Below are 24,287 nucleotides of genomic sequence, written 5' to 3'. Positions count from 1 at the left end.
GCCCCCCAACCTTAAGCTTGAATTGCTGGGAAATGGTGCGTTTATTAGTTGCTTTCTAGACCTGGAAGGTCTGCTGAATCGGAAGAGGATGTAAGTAGTGCCCTGAGTTCTCAGAGAGCCATGAGGACAGTCCCCCTATTGAAAATACACAGCCACTGATTGGTCTAGACTAGTGACTTCTTAGGCATTACGGAGGGTTGCAGAAGTCTTATGCATGTTTTGCTAGACTGTTAAACACAATGGGATGGAATCCTTTGCAGATCAGGAGAGTAATTGCAGAGTGAGTCATCATGACCGCCACATATGGTTTCTCTCTTTGTGATAAAATGTCCATCGCTATCCTGGTGCAAAAGAAGCTTTCATTTCTTTGGCCCAGTTCACACAAAACGCCAAACTTAGTTTGATGGTACATGGATGAGCCTTTTGCTCCCTTTCCTCCCCTGCTCTGGTTTCCTCCTTCAGTTCAGATTCAGCAGCAGACAATAGTTTGTCATAACATCTGAATGAGGCGAACAATGGCTTGCACAAACCCATACTTTGCCTAAAAATCAGGATTGCAAAACAAGTCGAAACCATGGTTTGCGAACCTTGTTTGAAAGCAAATGACAATATCAGCACATTTCAGATCTTATGGTGAACTATGGATTAATGCTGAAGAAATGATCTAGAGAACTGGCAACTGGCTGATCATGGCAGGGGATGACAGAGGGTATGGGCAGAGTTCATTCAAATAGCGTCAAACAGGTTTGGCGTCATACTTGAAGCAACTCTTTCTCTTCTGATAACCGACACAGATCAGGGTTTAAAAAAAATATGCAACAAGCATTCTGATCTAGCTAAGTTGCAGTAGTGAAGCTTCCCACATTTTTATTAAAGTTTATCACATTTTAATTTTATCTTTTGTAGGTTTCTGTAGTGTAGTGGTTCATCCAACATTTTAATTTTGTCTTATAAAATTTTACCATATTTCATTAATTCTGATTATTAACATTGAACGTACTCCCCAACACTGATGTTCTGTCTGGTATTTACCTCCACTGATGCTACTCAGCAAAAGGTGATTTACTTTAGATGATTTCTATCTATTTGAAGTATTAAAATACTACCTCACATTGACAGCAGGTACCTGAGAATGGAGGGCATATGCTTGTGTTTATTGTAACTACGGCAGTTCACTGGGTGAACTGACTGGTCAATATGGAGAACTGGAACTAATAAGCAGAAAATAAGTAGACTTACTGTTCATGATTTCCCGCCGTCTCAAGATATAAAAGTAATTTCTCTGTTAAATTAGCGAATGGCTCGGTTTCTGGAGGCGGCAGTAACTTGGAAAGAACTTGACACTGCTCAGCGAACAGCTGAGATGAACCACTATTCAGAATGCCCAGCAGTTGTGGCCACAAAGTTTCTCTCAAGATGGACGTAACAGCTGAAGAGACTGTAGGAAAGGACAACACAACAGTCACAAAGGTGGATCCATCAGCATTTCACAGGCCCATACTCTAATGCATATACCAGAGGCCACTGCACAGTCTCAAGTCCTTGGAATGACATACTAGAACTACTGGCCTAAAGAGAAATCACAGACTCTAATATCTTGGAAAGGGACAGCCAAACAAGGTTTACACCAGACTGCTCCAAAACTGGGTCCTGGTTAAGAGTTTCTCACATAATTTTGGTTACAAAATTATAATATAGGACCATGGAAACAAACTAAGACCTGCAGGAGAACTTGTAAACAAAATTTAAAGGTAGGGAAAAACAAATTCCCTGGTAATAAAGTTGCAGGGAAACTAACATCTGAACAATTAACTGGTCCACTTAACAAACAAGGATTGAAGTTTTTAGTCTGAAAACCCCCAAACCCTGTACCCCTGGCATTTACAACTTTATTTTTCAAAATCTCTTCATCCAATGGCACAAAAAAGTTGCAATCCCTTTTTTAAAAAAGCTGATCAAGAGTGTTATATAGGTTGACCATGGTTACCTTCTGACAGGTGGCTCAATGTGTGCTGCTCTCGACAGTCCAAGTATGCATTGACAAGTGGCAGAAAGAGGTCCACATCTTTTCTCAGAAGCTTGCCAGTGCCCGGCTTCAGACACCAAAGCTCAAACTGCAGCAAGTGAGTCCGACTGTACCGAATCAGCACAGCCACAATGGAAAGGGACGTTTTCGTTGAATGCTTAAGGCAGGAAAGCTGCACATCCACTCCAACTGCCTGGGCAAAGACAGGCTCCTTCTGTATCGCATGCAGGAAGACCTTTTCTAACTCTTCTGTGACTGCTGTGGACAAGAGAGTCCCCATCCCTTGAATGTGCTCTCTTGAGAGGAAGAGGTCTCCCTTCAGGGATCCCCTCTGGTAGCTGTCCGTGAGCAGCTGCACCAAAGTCTCCCCGTAAGTGCTCAAGTATGTTTCTTTTCCAGAAATGCTTTCAGCTGTCTTGGAGGCCAGCATCGCCTTGGGAAGCTGCAGCATAGCCAAAGTCACTTCCTTCAGTTGTTGGGTATCCATGTACAGTTGCAGTTCTTGCAGTGCCTCCACCTGCTGTGACCTTTTGGGATGTAACTTGCAGACATCTTTTCTCCCAGCATGCAGTTCTTCCAAGACAGTTTTAGTGATGGCTTCGAAATATCTAGAGAGCGTGTCTAGCTGGTTCCTGGCTTGCAACATTGGGCAGCCCACCTTCAGCAACTTAAGAATGCCACGGTTTAGGTGAGCAGCAAGCATCTTCACTTTAACTGGGCTTAAACTATGGGGAGGGAGAGAACGTTGTTCTACAGCCAGGAACCAATTCTCCAGCGTAGGGTGTTTGAAGACCAAAGGAAGCACTTCTTCCAGTATCTGCAATGGAGATGGTTACAATTAAAGACATCACCCAACTGATTTAAGATCCCTGCTAAGCTGCCCAGAGACCCAGGACCTGTCAGAAGCAGGGGAAGCTCAGAATCAGTCATGTGACAGGCAATCAGGACTATGGCTGCTTAATATTCTATGGCCTTTTAAATGTGTTTGTGGGAGGGAGGTTATTGTTGTGTTTTTGTTCTAACTATTTATTTGTGCTTTTATCCTGTATTTTTATCTTGGGAACCACCCTGGTATATACATATTATTTTTATTAATGCCCAGCTGATGCCGGAGAACTGCATCAGCTCCAGTGATCCCTCTGGCCCTTGTTCCTGCAAGGATGGAGGTGCAACAGTGGCCCTGCCCTTTCATAACCCCCCACCCCAAGCTTGTCAGCTGGCTATGAGTTTGGATTCCTCCCTAAGAGAGCTGCTCTTGTTATTTTACGGGTCAAGGAAGTCATGGTCTGGAATGAACTGAGCCAGCTCCCAGACAAAAGGCCAGTGAATGGAAGTGAAGGTGCATGATTAAGAAACACTGCATGACTAGGATTTTATCTTTATTCAGTCTAAAAATACCTAAGTAACAGAAGAATCAAGTCATTTTCCCCCTTGCATGGCTTTCCACTTCACTGAGGAAACGTAATTTGAACAGAATTTTTTGTCTCACAATTGCCTGCACCTGTAAACATTTATGCATAATTGCCAGAAGGTTTTTCCCCCCCATCTCCAAGGGCCGATTAACTAGGATGACATTCATAAACAGTAACACAGAGAAAAGTTATTACCTTATCGCTTCCAGTCTCTGCTGCCATCAGACACTCCGCATCCACAACGAGATCAGATTCGGTTTGTGTATTTTTCTCTTTCTGCTGACTACACAGTTCTATGGCATCCCCCCTGTGCAACAAGCTCTTCAGCAGATCCACAAACAGGGTGAGAAGCAAGAGACCCAAATTTTTGCCAAACTGTTAGAAAATTAAGATACATTTCAGAATAGGGAAAACTTGGGGAAAGGACCAAGCAGAGAAACTACATCATTGCACTGCACTGCAGAGCATGTCAGCACATACACAAAAGTCTATGCTTTTTCTGTTTGTAACACTTAAAAATGTTTTTTTTAAGCCAGATGCATGCAACCTATTTTGTGAATATTCTTAAAACTGTGACATTGCCATAGAGCGAAAGGTTCATTTCTGCAGTGCCCATCATGCAGGCCTAGGAGCCGAAACTTGATACAATTCTCAGGTGTATGTACCTGCGGTGGCCAAGCACTTATTTACTGCCACATAATCCGTAAAAGAGCTCTTGGTGTGGGAATAAAAGAGGAAGGGATTATAACCCATAATCTTAGAAAAGGGTGAAGGAGAAAAAACAACATCTCTTACACTGCTGAAATTCTCCACGGTTGTTTTTAGGCAAAGAAGGACGTGCTTTGAAGCTAACAGGAACTGCTGAGGCTGGAGTTGGGAAATAGCCTCCCTTAGCTTCTCTTCAAAACCCTCTTCCAACAGAATTGCAACACCTTTCTGATAGGCATTCTTCAGCAGGGAGGAAAAGGAGGAATCCGGCAAGAGGCAATCGTTTACGTGCTCACTTCTGCCTTGCTGGAAATGTTTAAAATGTATTTCATGTTTTCAGAAAGAGGGGTCGGAGGGAAGAAAGAAACATCATTACAGACATGTGTATAGAAACCTCTGCCTTTCTGTGGCTGGAATGTAGCCTATTGTACAAAGTTAACAGTTGCACCCATTGCCCCACCTACTTCTGCCTCTGGCACCACCCACCGCTACCAATGGCCACTGGAATATTATTGCCCTGCAAGGCACATAGCCATCAGCCTGAAACAAGTTTCCCCACCCTGCGCTAAACCACAATTTATGTGACAAGAACACACTGCAGCAAGCCTTGAACTCACACATTTCCCTCCCACTCCATTGTGACAGGAAGGAAGGGTTTTTGGCTAACCATAGCTTGTTGTGCTATTCAAACTAACAGGCCATGTTAATGTTAACCAGGCATCCCCAACCTGCGGCCCTGTAGATGTTTTGGCCTACAACTCCCATGATCCCTAGCTAACAGGACCAGTGTTCAGGGATGATGGGAACTGTAGTCCAAAAAAATCTGGAGGGCCGAAGGTCGGGGATGCCTGATGTTAACCATGGATTCTGAGACTGGTTAATCTATCTTAACCACAGTTTGGGATTCAAGCAACATGCTAAACTGTGGTTAGTGGAAATCAGCACAATCTTCTGAGCTCTTTCTTGCTACTGTACCAGAAGCACCTGGGTTGGGGTTGCCGCCATGAGGATTGCAGAGGCTCACTGTCAACACACCAAACAGTGGTTCAGTGTGACATCCAAATGCAGTCAGTGTGAGCTCAACATCAAATTAAGCAGCTGAAAATACTTGTTGCCTTGCTTACCACAGTTTCCTTAGCTTGCTCTGGTATCCAAAGACTGTAATAGTGGTTAAATTGACAGAGTTGAGGAGAGACAGTCTGGAGTTCTTTATCATAGAGCTGAAACAGCAAACAAAGGGCTAAGGGGTCTCTCTGAGAATGCAGGAGGTCAGTGAAAACGGTGATGAGATACTCCACTATGCTTTCTCCTAAAGACACAAAACAAAACACAGATTGAATTGTACGGCTTCTTAACTTGAAAAGTCAGTCCTCTAAACTATTGGTTAGCACGCTGAAATACTTATGAGCATTTTAAAAAGCACATGTGGTCGTTAAAAAATGGGTAGGCAAGAAACTCAAATCAACAAGAACCCCTGTTGCTTAAAAATCTTTTCTATGACAGCAACAACTAATATTATTATTTTGTCAGAACTCAGAGGGAAGCTTTGCCGATATTATTAAGAATTAAAGCATGCAAAAGAAATATAGGAAGGAAATACCTCTTGCATTCCCATCGGCCTCGAGAAGCAACTTGTTCCTGGCTTCCAAAGCAGCAGGAACGACAGCACTAAATGGGAAAGTGCTGACAATCATGTCTTCATTTAAAGTAGATCCAATTTCTTCATTTAGGCCTTCATTGCCTTCCACAATGACATCGATCATATCCAGAACATCTAGTTTGAAAGGGGAAAAAGCTTAGTTTAGATGAAGGTTGTTTCTAGAACCCAAACAAATGGGTCAACAGTCAACAGAAGCCGAATAACAGGATCTCAAGTACAACATTACTCAAAACGAAACATTCAGCAAAAATAGCAAAACACAATCCTGCGTAGATCTTAACAGAAAACAGTAAATTCTGCTTGCATGATTTTCAAATATTTTGTGTGTGGCAGACCATTTAGGCTTTTTGGTTCATCCCAAGAAATCTGCTATATCAAATGCTGGGCTGGGGGACCTCGAAACTCAAAAGAAATGCCAAATTTCGGGTCTATTAACATTAAGTGTGTTCAGTGAGAATTCAGTGATGATGGTCTATTCTTTCTAAATGATTTGAGCTAGCAACTGCTCAATGGCTTTATTCAGACACCATGTCAAAATTATGATGGCTTGGTGTAGTATGTGAACTGACAAGCCATGTGTTGCAATCAGCCAGCCTATCAGTATCAGAAACCATGGTCTGTATTAACTCTGATTTGGTGGAGTACCTAGATTGACAAACTGTAGTAATAACTGACAAACCGTCTGTAGTATGAACTTCTGTGTGTATGAACAACAACAGAAGGGTATAGAAACTGTGATACAGAAACCTGACCTTAGTCCTGTAACTTGGAAGCAAACCCAAATCTAATTAACTCTCTGGACTGGCCTAGGATCCCGAAGATAAGCAAAGATGCAAAATCCCATTTGCATTTAGAAAAAGCTGTGGATCTATGTCAGCAACTGCAGTGTAGCTTGAGAAGGCAACTAAGGCTGCAATCCTACACACACAATACTCAAAGGGTCTTGCTTCCAAGTAGACATGCACAGGATTGCATTGTCGTTGTCATTTAAATTTGTATACCGTCCTTCATACGAAGATCTCAGGGCATTTCATAGCATAAAAATACAGAAAAAAAACCACAAATACATAATAAAACCACATAATAAAAACAAGAACAAAACAAAACAGTATTGCTCCCCTCCCGAGTTAAAAATTTCTGCCTGTTTCTAAAATGCTGGCTACATGTAATTTTCCAGCAAAATTGTGGAAGATTTGCATAATGACTTCCCCCCCCCAAAAGTGAACATACCGTCAATGTGAGAGATGGGTATGCTGGCATTATCAACATCTTGCTTAAACAAGTTGACCTGGAGAATGCTGGCTTCCTGGACAAGGTCTGCTGCTTTATCTGTGTATGGATAGGGGTTGGTCACCAGTTTTACCAAGATCTGCAATGGAAAGTGAGCTTTCATTACCAACATTTAATCATAAAGATAGTAAGGGAGCAATGCTATTAACTGTAAGCATAAAGCAGGTCTGGAGAATCTTTAGCCCTGCAGATGTTGTTGGACTCAAATTCTCATCAGCCCCAGGCAGCAATGCAACATTTCGTGGCAGCCTACAGGATTTGGTGCAGAACCTTGCATACACTGAAACATACCCCTGAAAAAACATTTTGCGAAATCTAGCAGTGAGTATGTACGTTAGATGCCAAAACACATTTCCACACATAATGGCACAGGTGTCAGCCAAAGATATAATGCAGTGTCCTGGAGCCTAAACATTTTATCTTCTTGTATAACTGAACAAAATTCAACTATCACAGTGGCTGAAAAACAGATGCTTTATCATTGTGTACATAAAACCAGCAGAACTGCATGTATTTTGGTACCTGACCCCTTTAACCATAAACAAAATGTGAATGAAACCACGGAAGACATCTTTTTAAATTCTTCCTCCTTTTACAATAGTGTATTCTTAAATATTTAGGGTTGTCATTGAAGAAAGCAATTTTTTTGGGGGGGTATAATATGGATTCATTTTGATTCTATAATAAAATTGCATTCCTAGAACCAAGTATTACTTTTATTATGCAGTGTACTGCCTGTGAAGTGATCTTTCTAGTCCACACCATGTTTCTCCTGCATGCTACTAACAGCTTCCACACAAAAAAGGATAGCATCGTTGGTAGGATTAAATCACGGTTTACATAATTTTGCTGCATTTCCTTCCCATGTTCTTTGTTCACTCTGCTATAACAGCAGATGCTGATATAAAACTGATGGTGAAAAACAATCTTTTGTCAATGCCACCCACTGTAGTGGAAATCTCTAACAAAAGCCTTTTCCTATCACTCATCTCCCTTGTTCCCTTCCGTGTCTGGGAGATATGAGTTCTCAGAATCCATTCATGATTTTTCAAAACACTTTCCTCTTTAAAACAACAAAAGGTAATAAGTCCCCACATATGCTATTCTTGGCATTGTTAATCTGGTTAATTTGCACATTTATTACCCTTTCCAAAAACTGAATCACTGCTTCCTTTTTGCCTTCTGCTGTGTTATCCAAGTGTTCAAGCCACAGTTCAAGTTCCTTCCAGGTATACTCAAATACTCCACTGTCGTGCAGAACCTGTTAAAAAAAACAATTATCATGCAAAGCTTTCAGTTCTATTTTTGTATGTCAGCTCTCATTTTGGCTGTTTGATTTAAAGAAAGAACAGCAGCAGATGGCAGAGTCATTTTTACCTTGACCCCTATTTAAAAACATACCACAATTAATGGAAAAACAGGTTATTTAAAAGTATATAAGCCTCATGTGTTGCTCCCTCCTCAACCACTTTCCTTTATCTATGCCGGCACAAAAGGCCAATCTCGCAAGAGCCTTCCATTCCAATTCCATAGCATACACCAATAGCGCTCACGTTAGTGTTTAAAGCCCATGAACATTTTGTAATGATTCCTTTAGGTAAGGATCATTCAAACTTGCTCTCAGGACCCTGAACGACTTCTGCCAAAGGGTAGATGAAACCCTGTCTCTCCTTTATTGTAACGCAGACAGCATGGGAATAGCCTGTCCACGGGTTGCGGAGGAGAGTTTTACTGTATGCACCAGCTACCAAATTCAAGCCTATGAAAAGAGGCAGGAACCTGTTTGGGGTGCGTCCTGTTTTTATAATTGTACATTTTATCACTGCAATCCATCCTGGGATCTTAGGGTGAAGTGCAGGGAGGAAATTTTGTAACTAACTAAAAGACTAGCACTGTGAATAATTGAATTATAAACATTTATATGGAAACAATTTTATTCACCTCAACCTACAAAGGGACCACACACTTCTCACACACATGAACCCCTAGCTTGAAGGGGAATCACATTCACAGTTTCCCCAGCTCATCCAGCAGCTAGAGCCATGTGTGTGTGGCCCTGTAAAAGCTGCAATCACACCAGTCAGCTGTTCAGAAGGCGAAGTGAGGGGCTGGATTTTAGTGCTAAATCACCCAGTTTAGACTTCATTTAAAAAACAACAACACTACTGCATTAAAATGTAGGGTAGAAAGCAAAACTAGGGCAACCCCAAGGGGAGTTGTGTAACTTTTGGCAGTGCTTTTCCCTAACAAAAGTGCTCAAGTAACACACTGGAGGTTCCCTTGCAACCACCTGCATGAAGTCTGAACCTCCCCACACAGAAGATTTCATCAAGTATCAGTCCACTCATAACATCTGAAGGAAAACTTGATTTCCATAAGCAATATATTTTGTGTCCTCGAAGAGCAGTGTATGAGTATTTGCAACCTACAACCAAATTCATTGCCATAATACAGACTTGATAACAGAGACTTGAAGAAAGAATTAAAAAGTGAAGTAACTAAACCCATTTCCTGGGAATACAGCAATCAGGCCTCAGGAGGTATATTCTATGCAACAGAGGAGGCTCTAGCCAGCCCTGCAGCTCCATTCCATTCACACAACAGACTTATGTGTGTGCAACCAATTTTCCTGTCCCCTCCAGCTCCCTGCACACCCTAAAAATCAACTCTGAAAGATTGGGGGTGTGTGACAGTTCCGGTGTGTGAGTGGAATGCCATTCACCAATGTTGGATACAATCCAGGGGGTGAATACAGTGTTCATGCTTATTACAAACCCTAAATCCAACTTTCTAAAGCAGGCTTCCTCAAACTCGGCCCTCCAGATGTTTTGAGACTACAATTCCCATCATCCCTGACCACTGGGGTCCTGCTAGCTAGGGATCATGGGAGTTGTAGGCCAAAAACATCTGGAGGGCCAAGTTTGAGGAAGCCTGTTCTAAAGTGTCTTCACTGTGAACAACTTTTCTGTGGGCACAACAAAATTTTGAAAACTAGATTAAAAAAAGCTCACCTTAATAATCAATTTCTTTGTTGAGGTTTTGAGGTGCAAATGATTGCTTGTTACAAACATTTTCATCAGCAAATAAAATACTGATCTTTCGCCAGAGACCTTCTCGGCTTCATCCTAGGAGGACACACTTTATTGATTACAATTCATAAAATTGTTTTGGGTCTCTCCACAGAGACTGATGCCTATAACCCTGTTACTGACAACCTGTGCCAAGTGCCAACTCTGCTTTCACAAGAGCTTGGGGGACAAGGTTGAACAATTCATTCGGAGTTCCCCGCTTCCCTTGAACACAAGAAGCAAAGTATATCTTGTTGGTCCATAAGAAAAATTAAACATCCACAGTTAAGCAATACATTTATAGGACCAACCAAAGTGCCACAAAATAGTAACCAAGTTTTTAAGTTCTATCAGGCTGGACGTTAAGTCTAATGTTAAGAGACACAGGGGAGAGGAAGGAAAGAAAATCCTCTTGATGTTCAAGCCACAAATACTGCATTTGTTTTTGTATGCCCTGGAAGCTCCAATAAAGAAAGAAATAAATTCATTAAAAAGAAGAGTTCAGTCATATGTTGTGTTCATATGTAATGGTAAGCCAGATTTTATGGCTTACGTGGTTCATCAGGGCAAGCGGTGTGCTGGTGGCACGCATAGCCCAGTTGCATCCACTTTGCTCCTTTCCTGATGTGAGAAAGCCTTGACTTCTCATTACATCCAAGCTGGATGTGCCCTGACATAACCTGAAGCTACAACTGCTGATTTGTGACCTGTAATGGAGCAAGAGACCACAATCCTTGGTTTGGATTATAAAAGGATGCTAAGCCCTGCTGGTTTGTTCATCTAGCTTGCACCAGGGAAGCAGCAGCAAATTGGGAGAGATCAGGTGGTATGTACCAGCATGTTTCTCATTCCTAATAAACCACAATAAGCCAGAAAATCTTACTTATAATTATGTGCAAACATGACCATTGTCTTAAACCGTAGGTGGGGCTAGGTGCTATAAAGCTTTCAAGCCACACCTAGGATTGCTAGACCAGTAACAGCTAAGCCTCCATTTCTGAAAATATAATCATAATTTTGAAAGCTACATAGCACCTAGGAGAACCTAATGCTATTACCTCTGCAGTCTTTACCTACATTATATGATTAAATCCAGACTTTGTGGCTTCAAAATCTTAGGAACACAAGAAGCTGTTTTGTGTTGAGTCAGACCTTTGGTCCATCTTGCTGCAATGACTGACAGCAGCCCTCCAGCATACCTGGAGATGTTAGGGTTAAAACTTGGCCTTCTGCATGAAAGGCAGATGTGGTACCACTGGGCTACAGACCTTCCCCAAGCCAGCTTTCTCTTTTTTCTCCTCCACCCCTTTGTTCAACTCCAGCCTAATGAAGAATTCTGGGAAATCAAAAGCTCGCTTGCTTTCCCGTGACATACTGGTTGTCCTAATAAAGGTAACTGCCCAAACAGGACTTTTGTAATTTCACTTTGAATAGTCATTTGATCTGCTGTCTTCATTCAGAATCTCACACAACTGAGAGAACAGTCCTCTTTGTGAAATTCTGAGCTTCCCAAACAAGCTTGTTTGGCATACCTGCTGAAGGGCAAAGCTTTATCAGTGTTTATCCCGTGCCCCAGACCTAATCCTTTCCCGTTTATACAAATGCTACTCCACATGTGTTACAAGAGATAAAATAACCATGCTCCTAGTTAAAATGCAAAGGGCAGAAGTGGGCATAGACATGGGCACAGTCATTCCTAGCCTCTGCAAAGTCACTTCTTGTTCTAAACGCAAACTTTCAAAAGACTTTTCTGTAGTTAAATCAGGGAGAGGGTTTCTCCTTCAGAAAATACCTGTATACAAAGTAAAATCATGCCAGTAGAGAAAATCCTATGTAAGCATTTTGCTTTAAGAGCCAGGGACAGCTTGCAGCAATTCTTCTTCTTGAACTACAGTTTATTCTTACTAGAGGACCTAAAGTACAGATGGGAAATCTGTGGCCCTCCAGATATCATTGGACTCAGTTGCTCTCCCAGAATTTGGAACTCCCTCCCTGAAGAAGCCAGATTGGCTCCCTCCTTGTTGTCCTTCTGCCAGAAGGTGCAAAATTTCTTGTTCTAACAGGATTTGGGGACTCACTGCTTTTAACAAAAGGGCTAGTGCCTATATCTCTGGGCATAGGGTGGTATATAAATTCAATAAATAAAATAAAATCCTGTTTTTATTGTAATTATTTGTATGGTTTTTAACACATTAGATAGACAGATGATAGATAGATGGTTTTAATTCTATCAATGTTTATTTTTTAAAAAATTATTTATCCCCCCCAGCCATGTATCTAGCTGCTCTTATTCTTATCTGTAAGATGCCTTAAATCCCTGTAAGGAAAAAAGGCGGGGTTTGAAAATTATATATATATATATATATATATATATATATATATATATATATATATGAATGAATATATGTAGGGACGCGGGTGGCGCTGTGGGTTAAACCACAGAGCCTAGGACTTGCCAATCAGAAGGTCGGCGGTTCGAATCCCCATGACGGGGTGAGTTCCCGTTGCTCAGTCCCTGCTCCTGCCAACCTAGCAGTTCGAAAGCACATCAAAGTGCAAGTAGATAAATAGGTACCGCTCTGGTTGGAAAGTAAACAGTGTTTCCGTGCGCTGCTCTGGTTCGCCAGAAGCGGCTTAGTCATGTTGGCCACATGACCCGGAAGCTGTATACCAGCCCCCTCAGCCAATAAAGCGAGATGAGCAGCGCAACCCCAGAATCGGTCATGACTGGACCTATTGGTCAGGGATCCCTTTACCTTTACCTATGAATATATATATTATAATAATAGTGATTCCTATCAGCCACCAGTGTGTTAAATGGCCAGGGATGTTGGGACTTGTAGTCCAGCAATATCTGGAGGGCCAAAGGTTCTCCATCCCTGCACTACAGCATGTTCAAAGCTTTATTGCTACCTCTGAGAACATCACTACTTGTATAATGTGAATATAATTGCTCACAACACACAGGTCTCTTAACAAAATGGAATTTAGGACTGCCTTACAGAAAAAACAGATTAGGAAACCAGTGAGTAAGACAGCTGGTCTTAATATAAGAGACAAAAATAACCCTCATGTTCCGACCTGCATTTTGAACCAGGAAAACTTGTTTGCAGGCAATTCTAGAGCCACCTTGATAATGTGATATTGTAGAACAGGAGGGATCTCCTGTCGCAGTCCTTTTTCCGTAATAATGCCTGTGGTTGGAAAATAACAATATTTTATTCCATGCATTATATTTCCAGAGCTTACATGATTTCAATAAAAACATTAAATTACAGAGGAAAAAACTAACTAAAACAAAAATGAACATAATAGATCAAGGAGTATAACATGTTTAAGCACTGTAATACACAACAAATATTTAAAACCCTGGGAAAATAAAGAGGTCTAACAGCAAAATGTTATGTTAGGGCTATAGCTCAGTGGCAGAGCTTTGCATCCATACATATCATACAAATGATTTTCAATGTGTGCCTTACTTCAAAATTTGAAGACACTTAAATTACCTTTTATTAATTTGCTAAAGTCGAAGTTGCTCTGTGCTACTAAATGGGGAACAGCTTGCTGATAAAGGCAGATCACGTGGAGTAAGACAGCTTTCAAAAGAGTGGTCTCTGCATCATCTGAGCCTAGAGTAAATATATATATATATATTAACATATTTTAAAATAATATTACTAGCAAAGACATAATACAATTCTGTGAAATAGCAGTCAGGATCAAGGGTGATTTAAGAAGTAACCAACTATAATCATGGAGTTAGGTTTATGCATTTAACAGTATAAGCCCAGCTCCCTTGCTTTGGTGCTTGGAACTGCCCCTGCCCCTTGTGCTTGTGCATCAACCACCACAAACACTGTTGCGTTAGTATTGGCTAGCAAAACCCTACATAGTTAAGTACTAATGCACTGAGGGTAGGGGTGGGTGGATATGGCAGTCACAGTCAGAGCTACGAAGAAATTATCATTCTCATCCCTTCTGTGATAGGAAAGAACTGCAGAATAGAGGGGGAGTGGCCATGGCAAAAAGGAAAATCCAGACAACTCCTCTTGCCCCCTTGCAAGCCTTTGTTTATGCAGCAAGAGCTTAAGTTGTGCACAGGATAGGAGTGTAACTTAGCTCTGGAAACCATTTCGGCAGAAATGATAACACTGAATTTTGCATCCAATCTGACACTTGCGGAGTCTGCATAGGCTGCACTGTGACTACCCCAGGATAACTCAAGACGTTTCTTGAAAACAGGAGCTCAGATTCTTAGAATAATGTTAGATGCCTCTAAAAGCATCTCTCCTATAAGAGGTCGTTAACAGGGGTTGTCAAAGAACAGAACAGAGCCATTGTGACTCATCAGATATGAATCATTGTGCTCCACTGTTCACACGCACATTAGATAAGATGACTAAGGTTTTCCTACCATGCTCTCCATTTGTTTCTTTGCCTGCTGTTATTTCCTCCGAAACAGAAGCATCTTCACCACTCCCTTTCTGTCCATCTTGTCCCTTCTCTTGCTTTAGAAGCGACTGCCAGACTGCTACTATGGTAGTCATATCTGGCAAGAGCTAGATTTGTTAAAAAGAAGACCAACATTAGCCACTAAATATTGTTATACTATTGTCTTATCACTGCAACATGTTTATAGAGAATTATTTACAGAGCAGGAATGGAGGAGAAAAGGGGAAAGAACACCCTATGCAAATTCATACAAAAAATTACCAGTCATTGGTTTTTTGAGAAAGTCTGAATTACAAGATGAGAAGTATTTTAAAACTGAGAAATAGTTTTTGTTGTGCAACTGCTAATTAAGCCCACTGATGACTGTTCACTTCAGTTGGTCAGAACTAGGCTTAAGTGAATTGGCCTACAGTTTTTAATACTAATTATCACACCAATTATATAGCAGGTCCAAATACATGCATATCACTATGGTCAGTGTGAAAAAGCAAGACAATGGTATAGGTCAACCACAGTTTATGGTTTGGGTGACATGTTGAACTGCACGTAATCTAAAAACTGAAGCAGAGGTTTCCAATATCCCCCTCCTGGCTGCATTAGAGAAGGAAAGGGGAGAATACAAGCCCAAGAGGAGGATCAACTTATTCTCAGTTTTGCATTATGTTCCAACATAGTCAATGAGATGCCTCAGCTGTGAGAACTGGAAAACTATTACCTTAGCTCAACTATTACCTTAGAACAAATTGACTGTCAGTCTACAACTGTTGCCCCTTATCTTCACTATCTGCTGAAATGATAGGGGGCTGATATTCCGCAAACCTGGCACCCTGATATGTGTTCTTCCCAGTCAAGTTTCCACATTCAGAATTCCAGGGTTATTGAAACTCTATTTTACCATCTCTACTAACTGGTTGAATATATCTTGCTATTCTAAGCACCATGACTTTAAAATTGCAACTAGTACCTCGCACAGAAATTATTTCAATAGAAGCATATAATAAGTTTAAAACATTAGTATCCAAGCATTCAGCAATTAAGCATTAATTAAGAAAGTCTTAAAGCATCAAGAAATCGCTAGCATATAAATTATAAGAGGGGGAAGATGTTAAGAATCCATTAGAAATATCTCTGGATATTTTTCACCTTAGCTGTCAGGATACAGAAAGTGGAAGAAGAAATCCTCCCTGAATGGACGTATTTTCTGCTGCACAAAACTGCAATTATGCATCACACAGTTTTATTACTTTTTACCTTGCCAAGTGCTTCTCTGTATTGCTGGACGAATTCTTGCATCATAGATGGTGTATAGATTTCGGACTTCTCCCATAACGTCTCATTTAGACAGTGCTCAATGTTTTTCAGTGCTCTTTTCAAAACAGTTGATATAAGCGAAAAGATTGTATGTTTTACTGTTTTATTGGCTATCTAAAAGAAAAGAGGAACAAACTGTTACTGTGCTTCTGCTTCATCTTTCCAGGAACTGCTGGTGTAACCCACTGGTGGCATCACTTTCAGTTGCCAGGATGGGGCCAGGCAGAATCAAGGTTCCATGTAAGAACCGAGGCAAATAGCTGTGACAAGAGCTCCCCCCCCCCTTAGTGGAAACAAGACACATTTTTCTACCTTTGCCTTTAATCTGCACAGCTCCACATCAATTATCACAGAGCTTCTGCAGAGTCAGACTCACTACTTGGAAGGAAGTGAGGGAGAAAGGGCCAGACAGAGCACAAGTAAGTCCCACTGGGTTCAGTGAGACTTACCCTCAAGTAGGTGTGCACAGAATGAAAACCAACAGCAGCCCTGTAAAGTGAAGAGCTAACCAAAGAGCAGCTCTTGCCCCAAGGAAGCAGGCAGACTGGAAAGGGTTAAAGCATTATGTGGCCAGACAGAGTTTAATACATTCTGGGTACTTTGGACTGGAAAGGTTCTTCCTGCAAGATATAATAATAATAATAATAATAATAATAATAATAATAATAATAATAATAATAATAATAATATATTTATACCCCGCCCATCTGGCTGGGTTTCCCCAGCCACTTTGGGCGGCTTCCAACAGAATATTAAAATACAATTGTCTATTAAACATTAAAAGCTTCCCTAAACAGGGCTGCCTTCAGATGTCTTCTAAAAGTTTGGTAGTTATTTTTCCTCTTTGACATCTGGTGGGAGCGCGTTCCACAGGGCGGGTGCCACTACCGAGAAGGCCTTCTGCCTGGTTCCCTGTAACTTGGCTTCTCGCAGCGAGGGAACCACCAAAAGGCCCACGGCGCTGGACCTCAGTGTCCAGGCAGAATAATAATAAAATTTTATTTATATCCCACCCTCCCCAGCCAAAGCCGGGCTCAGAGCAGCTAACAACATTTACTGAAGAGGGGATGTAAGGAGAGATTGGAAGGTTAACAAAAGGTGCAATAGCTCAACTTGGTGCCCTCCAGGTGTTTCAAACTATAGTTCCCATTATCCCTGATCACTGGCCATGCTGGCTGGGGGTTGATGGGAACTGTAGTCAAAAACATCTGAAGGACCCCAGATGTTTTAAGCACTGGAGAATGATCAAATAATATTGTAAAGTGGGGTTGCCACACACTGCTACGAGACACTGAAAAATCATGATTTACTTCAATTATTTCACATATTTAGGCCACGGTATCAAATGAGCTATGCTAAGTTTACTGGCCTTGTACCAAGAACTGTTTCCCTTCGATGGATTCCATGTTGCTACAGTAATGTCTGAGAGGTGGAATCTACTTGGGTTGCCAATGACATTCAATTTTTTACTATTTGTGCCAACATTTTTGCCATCCAGACAAGGTGGCAGCATCAGGACAGACCTTTGAGACGAAATAAGGCTCACATGCTTCCCCTCCTCTTGTACAGCCATGAGGAGAAGAGGGTTGGAAGCTTCCACTTTAATTTTTCATTAACCACAATTTAGGGTTCAGTTGTAATACTAGAATTAACGATCATAATGAGCCAGATTCATAAACCACAGACTGAAGTTGCCCTTGTTTTAGTAAACTACAGTTAAGTTTACTAACATAGTCTGTCTGAATGCAGATGCAATGCAAAGGTGTGGTTTGTCAAAATCAAAGCAAAATCTTCCTCCCAAGCCCAAGGCTTGCACAGGCTCACTCCTATAACATGAAAAATCAGTCACTGAGTTCTTGCAACTGTTGGAACATTCCCTGGAAGATAAGCTTTAATAAGGAAAGTGCCAGCAAAATTGCTTAGTGGAACCAAAAACCTCCCCATCCGGATTATAAAGAGAAGTTCTTACATTTAATCCTTGGGTAAACATGACTTTGTTGCAGACAGCTGGAATGGTTGTTACCATCACCATTGAAAGCAATCTTGGAAAAGGAACAAACTCTGTTGTTTTGAAAGCAGTAGAAATCTCTGGTTGAGCCTCATAGATCTGAAATTTTTATAGAAAATACACATTGTTAAGACAGTGCTAATGAGGCCATGGCCCCTAAAGCCAATTCAGCTGAACATGTACAAAGGTTATTATATTATAAAACAGTCTGAAATGCCTAATTCCTCATGAAAAGAAAGGTGTTTGGAGATAAACCCAACTGGTGTCCATCGACTGTTTATTTGATAAAGCATAGCTTTCCACCAGCAGAAGAGGGATTTAGGAGAACTTCAGCAGTTTCCTGCTGCAGCCACCTCAAAACAAAAATTCGTGGAGGGTAAGGATATCAATGGCTACTAGTCATGTTGTGCTGTGCATCACCTTCAGTAACAGAGGCAGCAAGTCGCTGAGTATCAGTTGCTGAGAATCCTAAATAGAGAGTGATATTGCGCGCGGTCGCTCTCTCCCGGCAAGCATTTAGTTTCCATAGCTTATCTGTTGTTGTCAATATTAATTCCTCCTGTTTAAGACACTTTATCAGGATGTTGCTGAGTAACAGAAAAGCTATTCATAAGCGTTCTAATCAAATAAAAAATAATTTGCCATCTAATTTCTCCATCACTGATCTCATTCTCTTAGTTAATATATTCTATTACTTTCAAAAACATTTTTTCCCATTCACTAGGAATAAAGGATATGTATTAATCTCTCTCTAATGCATTTTAGTAAGAAGTTTTTTAAACCCCTCGCCACATTTTCTATAAATAACTAGGAAGACCTAGAGCTAAGTCAACTCACACCAGCTAAATGATCTTTAGCTTGAAGGATGGCCAATATCTTCTTGGCAGCTTATAGCTCAGGGTCCCTGGTACAGAACTCAGTAAGCACAGAGGAAGATAATAATATATTGGCTCCTATTTAATCACCCGTTTTGAGTTGATAATGTACTCTTTCTAAACAGCAGATAACAGCAATTATGCCCAGAAAAAAGGTAGGAGAACAAACTTAGCCCACATATTACCATCTTGCCTCCTGTTTATTGTCAGAGCTGTATACATGCCATAAGTGTTGCAGAAGCATAGAATGTGGTACCAAGTCCAAAATTCAGTATCCTGGGAATCTAGGCTTATAACCACTCTGCCTTATAACTGTATTGAAGGTGTAAAGGCAATGCCTGGCAAAGTTCTAGATATCAGTAGGTGTGAACTGGTATTCCCATTTCTATCCCAGGGGGTAGAAATGGAGCTTCCTTATATCTTCTTTCATCTTCCACAACTGGCAGAACAAACACTTTAAAACCATTAGGAAATATATGCAGCAATGGACCCCAATATTAATTTGCATATTTGAATCAAATATGATTTTGCATGATTGGTACAGATTCCAGTGCACAAAGTACCATTGAATGTTGATTCTGCACAGATGGCACAAAATGGCGGCCAGTTATGATCAGATGTGGTTAATTCCTGTGCAAAAACATTTCCAAACTCAGGACTTGTTCATATGTTACAACGGCACAATATCAACCTAGTAAAATCTTATGCTTTCTGTATCATGCTCTTATTAAGTAATATCATTTCAACTGTGTGACTACAGTATGTCCCTAGCATTCTTTTCAAGGACAGATCTGGAGGGCAGATAATAGAGAGGTATTATGTTCAGATAAATATAGTAAAGATAGACATTATTTACTCACATGGTGAGGTGTGGGAGAAGAGCAACCCAACCCAAAGGTCTAACTCTGTTGGGATTTCTCCACAGTAAGAAATGCATGAACAGGCCCTTAACCAAAATGAGTCTCTTTGCTACTCCCCCATCAAATATAACTACAGGGGGGGAAATAAAGATGTTTACTGTGATCCTAACACAGCAAAAAAGTTGGTAAATGTTATTTTCATGCACAAAGGGTATACTTTTCATAAAATTCTTACCTTCCTCAGCAATTTCATATTGTCTAGCCAAGCTGATTTTAGCCTGGGAACAAAAGAATACTGGGACTCCTTAAAGTATCTGTTCAGTAAATCTGGGCACACTTTGAATATGTTCACCGCAAGATCAGCAACCATCTCATCTTCTGCAGCAGTCTTTAGATTCACAAGAAAGCGCAGAAGAACCAAATTCCCTCCTCTAGTAAAGAAAGATTTTGAAAAACAATCACTATGGCAGCATATGCCACCATACAGTTGAAACCAATTCTAACAGTGGCCAGGATCCAAACAACTGCTCTAGGCGTGTGCAAGGGGTCTTGAGCATGCCCAGTGGAATTTGACTCTCCCCTGCCCCCCCTTTGACCCCCATCTGATTCACAAACTGCTCTTGTAACATTCCTCATTTTCAAAAGAGGTGTGCCATAGAGCAGAAAAAACTGCTATTAGACAAACAAAACGAAACAGCACCCCTACAAAGCTCCCTTGGGTGTATGGAATTAGTAAAGTGGCTCTTTGGGTGCAGGCAAGATGGTAAATAAGGCTCTAAATTCTGCTCAGTTTACTTTTGACAGAGAGAACCCAAAACAATTCTGTAAGCTACTGAAATCACAGAATTGTAATCTAATTTAGACACTTTAGATAGCACATAATTGGCACATTATTGTTTCAATTTCATTTGCAAGAAACAGTACCAGCTGAGAATTTGAGCAGGAGGTGGGATGGGAGGAATGACAGCCTAGGTACTGCAAAAACTAGCTAAGCATAGTAAATCAGTCAAGAAATTCTTTTTATTTACCTTTTTACCTCACTAGCAGGGCTACATATAAGGCTTTCTCTTCAACAAAAGGGGTCATAGGACTGTTCATAAATGAAGAAGCTTATGACAGAGAGGCCAGTCTTCCAGATAGTGCCTCTTCTTCTACTGCCTGCACATGCAGACCAATCTTTTCATAAGCAAAGGCCACTGCTTCACAGAACTTTCAGCTAAGCAGCCTATATCATATGATGGCAACAACTCCCTAAGGGAAACCATACTATATTTTTTAAAGCTCTGTTTAGGCTTCTCACGAAAAATACTTGAAGTATTTTGTTCAGCCTTGTCTTCTGGGAGCTGTAGAGTGTTGGGGCTCCACCCTGTGGCCTTTCTTTAAAAAGGAGATGACATAACAATTGTCAATGTTTCTGCCTCAACCAGAATCGCGGTTTGGGCCTGGCTGTGGTCCTACACCCCAAGTCCACTTCTACCCCTGATGCACTTCCACTCCTAGGAAACATTCTGGGGTTTGGGGTAGCTTCCTGGCTGCCCTTCCAATTCTATCTTTCTTCATTCCCTCAGGTTCCTGACAAGTCTCAGTTCCATAGTGGGGAACACCTGCAGTCCACATACGAAACCAAAGCAATTTTTGTACGTTTGGTTTGTCTGGTTGAAAATGAGAATCTTTGATTTAAACAGAGAATAGCTGACGGGACTATTTTCAACCACCGGAGCAACTGGGATACTTTACCTGCCAGATGTGCCAAGGCTTGGATCATAAAAGTTAATGCCATGTTTCAGAGAACAACAGAGATCCAGTAAAAAATTATGGACGAGTTTCCTCACTAGGATCTTTCCTGCCTCTTCAGGATCCTGGGTAGCCTGCGTAGAGCACAAAGATCAACATTTACTAGAATCTGTTTATTTGACTATAACTCAGTGACAGAGCACATGCTTTCCATGCTTCAGAAGGTCCCAAATGCAGTACCTGGCATATCCAGGATCAGAGAGCAAGTGATGGGGAGGGCTCTGCCTGAGAAGCTGGACGGCTGCCATCAGTCAGAGGAGATGAGCAACGGGGAATCAGATCAATATTCCCTCTGGCTGGGAAGTCAAATTTGATGGGCAGAATGGGGTGGCATTTATGAGGAGGACATGAAAAATGGAGTCTCAAGACCTAGCAGCAACCACCAGATTCTCGGAGGAGAAAAAAGTGAATGGTGAGACACTGTAAAAAGCTGAAGACACTGTTAAATGTCCGTAAGCTGGTTTAGGAAGGATCAGAGAAGACTTTTCTTCTTCACTTCCTTTGCTGTTTTCAGCTGTGCATACTAACCTTCCCCAACCTGGTGCCCTGCAAATGTTTTGAACTCCCAACTCCCATCCCATTTTGAATTTCTGCCAGCCACCCTCAGACCTGGTGCAGGTTGAGTAACAACAACAACAACAATAATCCTTATCCTAGGCAAAATATTATTTTACTCTATGGGGCCAGATATAGCTTTCCTCTTTTTCTTGAGTTAGTATAAAGGCAAAACCCTTTCTGCTGAGGTTAAACATTGAAATAGAAAAAGATGAGAAGAAACTGCTGTACCACGACATCTTCTGTGCTGACATCAGTAATTCCATTCCAGCGGTAGAGTGAGGCAATGTGGTTCAATACTTCGACAGTAAAAAAACGCACTTTCTGGGTCTTGCTAAGATTTTTATTGTGAACTACCTAGAAAAAAATACAATACATACACAAATTTCAACTACAAGGCTGAAAAAAATAATCTTTTATCTTGATAAATTTATAATTCCGTATTTTCAGGCTAGAGCCTAGCTTTGAAATTCCTTTGTTCAAGAATGGTCAGGTTTAAGGTCATTAAGAAAGAGAGACTGAAATGTTCTCCCATGCATTTCTAAATATTGCCCTTTCTGTTGTCAGATTGTGTACATTTGTTTTATTTTTAGAGTAACCTGTTTGTCCAAGGAAGACTGCAGAGTGGCATTTCTGGTAGATGATTGCTTATACCACACTGGAAGATGAACAAGTGAATGAACCCTTGATTTTGTTAAGTCTTTAAGATGCCACAATACTGTTGTTTTTGCTTCAGCAAACTGAAACAGCTGCCCTTGCCCCCAGAAATTGAAGTTTCAAAAGGAAGCCGTAAGAATCTAGTTATTTTTACAGGATGTACAAAAGATTTAAAACTTCCTAACAGTTGCTTTGAAATACTATTTTCTTGTTTGTTTAAAAGCTCAGCAAATTACAGGCTCCAACTCTTAGGGAATATTTTATGATCAAACAAAAGCTCATAACAGAAATGCTGACAAGATCTAAACTGTAGCCAAACATTAAGGGATTGGTAATTGGAGAGTCTTTGGAAAACCACAACAGAGTTATTTTCAGCAAATAAGATACAAAGAGTAAAGTCATGTCAAGGTCATACCTTAGTTGCCAATGTGGAAAGTAGAAGGCTAACTGTAGAAATTCTATCTTCCTTCAAACCGGTTCGAAAAATATCTGGGATGAAATCTACAAACCATTTTAAAATGTTAAAAACATAATTGGAAGATGGGAAGCGTTTTTAAAATGAAATCAGTTTTATCAAGTGTTGCCACTGGTGTTACCGAATGCTTTGGTCTACAAGGTGAGCCAAAAGTGAATGGACTCAGAATAAACAATGAACTTGTACCATGGAAGAAGGTAGCTGAATTCTGAACTCTACAGTACAGTAAGGATGGCCAACTATGGGGGAGTAGGGGAAATCTGGCCCATAACATTGTCCCCAATCCAAAGACTCAAGTTTCTCCAAACAGAGCTAAGAAACCGGCAAAGCACTTTAACTTTCCTTTGCTGGGATAGAATAGTAAGGGAATCTTGCCCTCATTAAACTCAGCCACTTACTCAAAAACATGAGCAAAGGGTTCTTTAAATCTCCGTCTTCCTCTACTGATACTATGTGAAGAGCACAGAGGTTTTGCTAAGTTCTCCCATTATGTATCTTGACAGCTAAATGCCTTGTGCAATACAACTCACAGGCGAATGAAAGTGAACTGCTCCTTTCTAAAGCTTGTATCCAGTGAATTTAGGTACTCGTAACATCCAAACACGGACCTCTCACTTCACAAATAAGATGGAGACATTAATGCCTTTAAGAAACAGTATTTATAATATACCTTTTAACTCCAGAACGTGGACAAGGATTGTGTTGTCACCAGCAATTAAAAAAGAAATAGCATACTGGATATATGCCATACGAACATCAGGCTTGCCCTAAATAAATGTTAAGAGACATTCAGCAACTTATAAACCCAAATGCCAACTCACTACAACAATTGTAATATGAGGGACTTGATACATATTTAAAAGAGTGACTGCAATTTTAAACAGTTCACAGTCTTTTAACTAGCAGAACCATTTCTATGTTTATCATATTTCATAAGGTGCACTCCATCAGAAATGTAGGCCCTCTTTACCAGTGTGGTGTCACTGCTTCCACAGTGGTTTGGAAAAGAGCCTATATATATATATAACAACAACTGCTGTTGTGGTTTCCTCACATGTTTACATAAAACAAAAGCAGTCAAAATCCCAAGGGCCATAGATTATTTATGCATTAAACATGGGAGGAAGATGAACAAT

General features: G+C 40.8%; 1 protein-coding gene across 2 annotated transcripts in view; it reads right to left on the bottom strand.

Moving 5' to 3' along the window:
* The window catches only part of URB1 (URB1 ribosome biogenesis homolog), a 47,292-nt gene that overhangs the window by 17,886 nt on the left and 5,119 nt on the right, over window positions 1–24,287 (bottom strand). For both annotated transcript variants that reach the window (XM_083611219.1, XM_083611220.1), the window contains exons 5-23: window positions 23,822–23,918; window positions 23,092–23,177; window positions 22,251–22,376; window positions 21,408–21,538; window positions 19,906–20,101; window positions 17,897–18,034; window positions 15,868–16,041; window positions 14,579–14,723; window positions 13,671–13,793; window positions 13,246–13,358; window positions 10,108–10,221; window positions 8,241–8,357; window positions 7,037–7,175; window positions 5,747–5,920; window positions 5,271–5,455; window positions 4,234–4,452; window positions 3,634–3,813; window positions 1,988–2,843; window positions 1,240–1,438 (exon numbers count right to left, since the gene is read on the bottom strand). In XM_083611219.1, the coding sequence (XP_083467345.1) occupies window positions 1,240–1,438; window positions 1,988–2,843; window positions 3,634–3,813; window positions 4,234–4,452; window positions 5,271–5,455; window positions 5,747–5,920; window positions 7,037–7,175; window positions 8,241–8,357; window positions 10,108–10,221; window positions 13,246–13,358; window positions 13,671–13,793; window positions 14,579–14,723; window positions 15,868–16,041; window positions 17,897–18,034; window positions 19,906–20,101; window positions 21,408–21,538; window positions 22,251–22,376; window positions 23,092–23,177; window positions 23,822–23,918 (3,512 nt within the window). The remainder of the gene's footprint in view (window positions 1–1,239; window positions 1,439–1,987; window positions 2,844–3,633; window positions 3,814–4,233; window positions 4,453–5,270; window positions 5,456–5,746; window positions 5,921–7,036; window positions 7,176–8,240; window positions 8,358–10,107; window positions 10,222–13,245; window positions 13,359–13,670; window positions 13,794–14,578; window positions 14,724–15,867; window positions 16,042–17,896; window positions 18,035–19,905; window positions 20,102–21,407; window positions 21,539–22,250; window positions 22,377–23,091; window positions 23,178–23,821; window positions 23,919–24,287) is intronic.

The sequence above is a fragment of the Podarcis filfolensis genome, assembly GCF_964270895.1.
Source record: "Podarcis filfolensis genome assembly, chromosome: 4".
Lineage (NCBI taxonomy): Eukaryota > Metazoa > Chordata > Lepidosauria > Squamata > Lacertidae > Podarcis > Podarcis filfolensis.
Note: the sequence above shows the minus strand (reverse complement) of the source record. Positions and strands in the feature narration are given on the sequence as shown.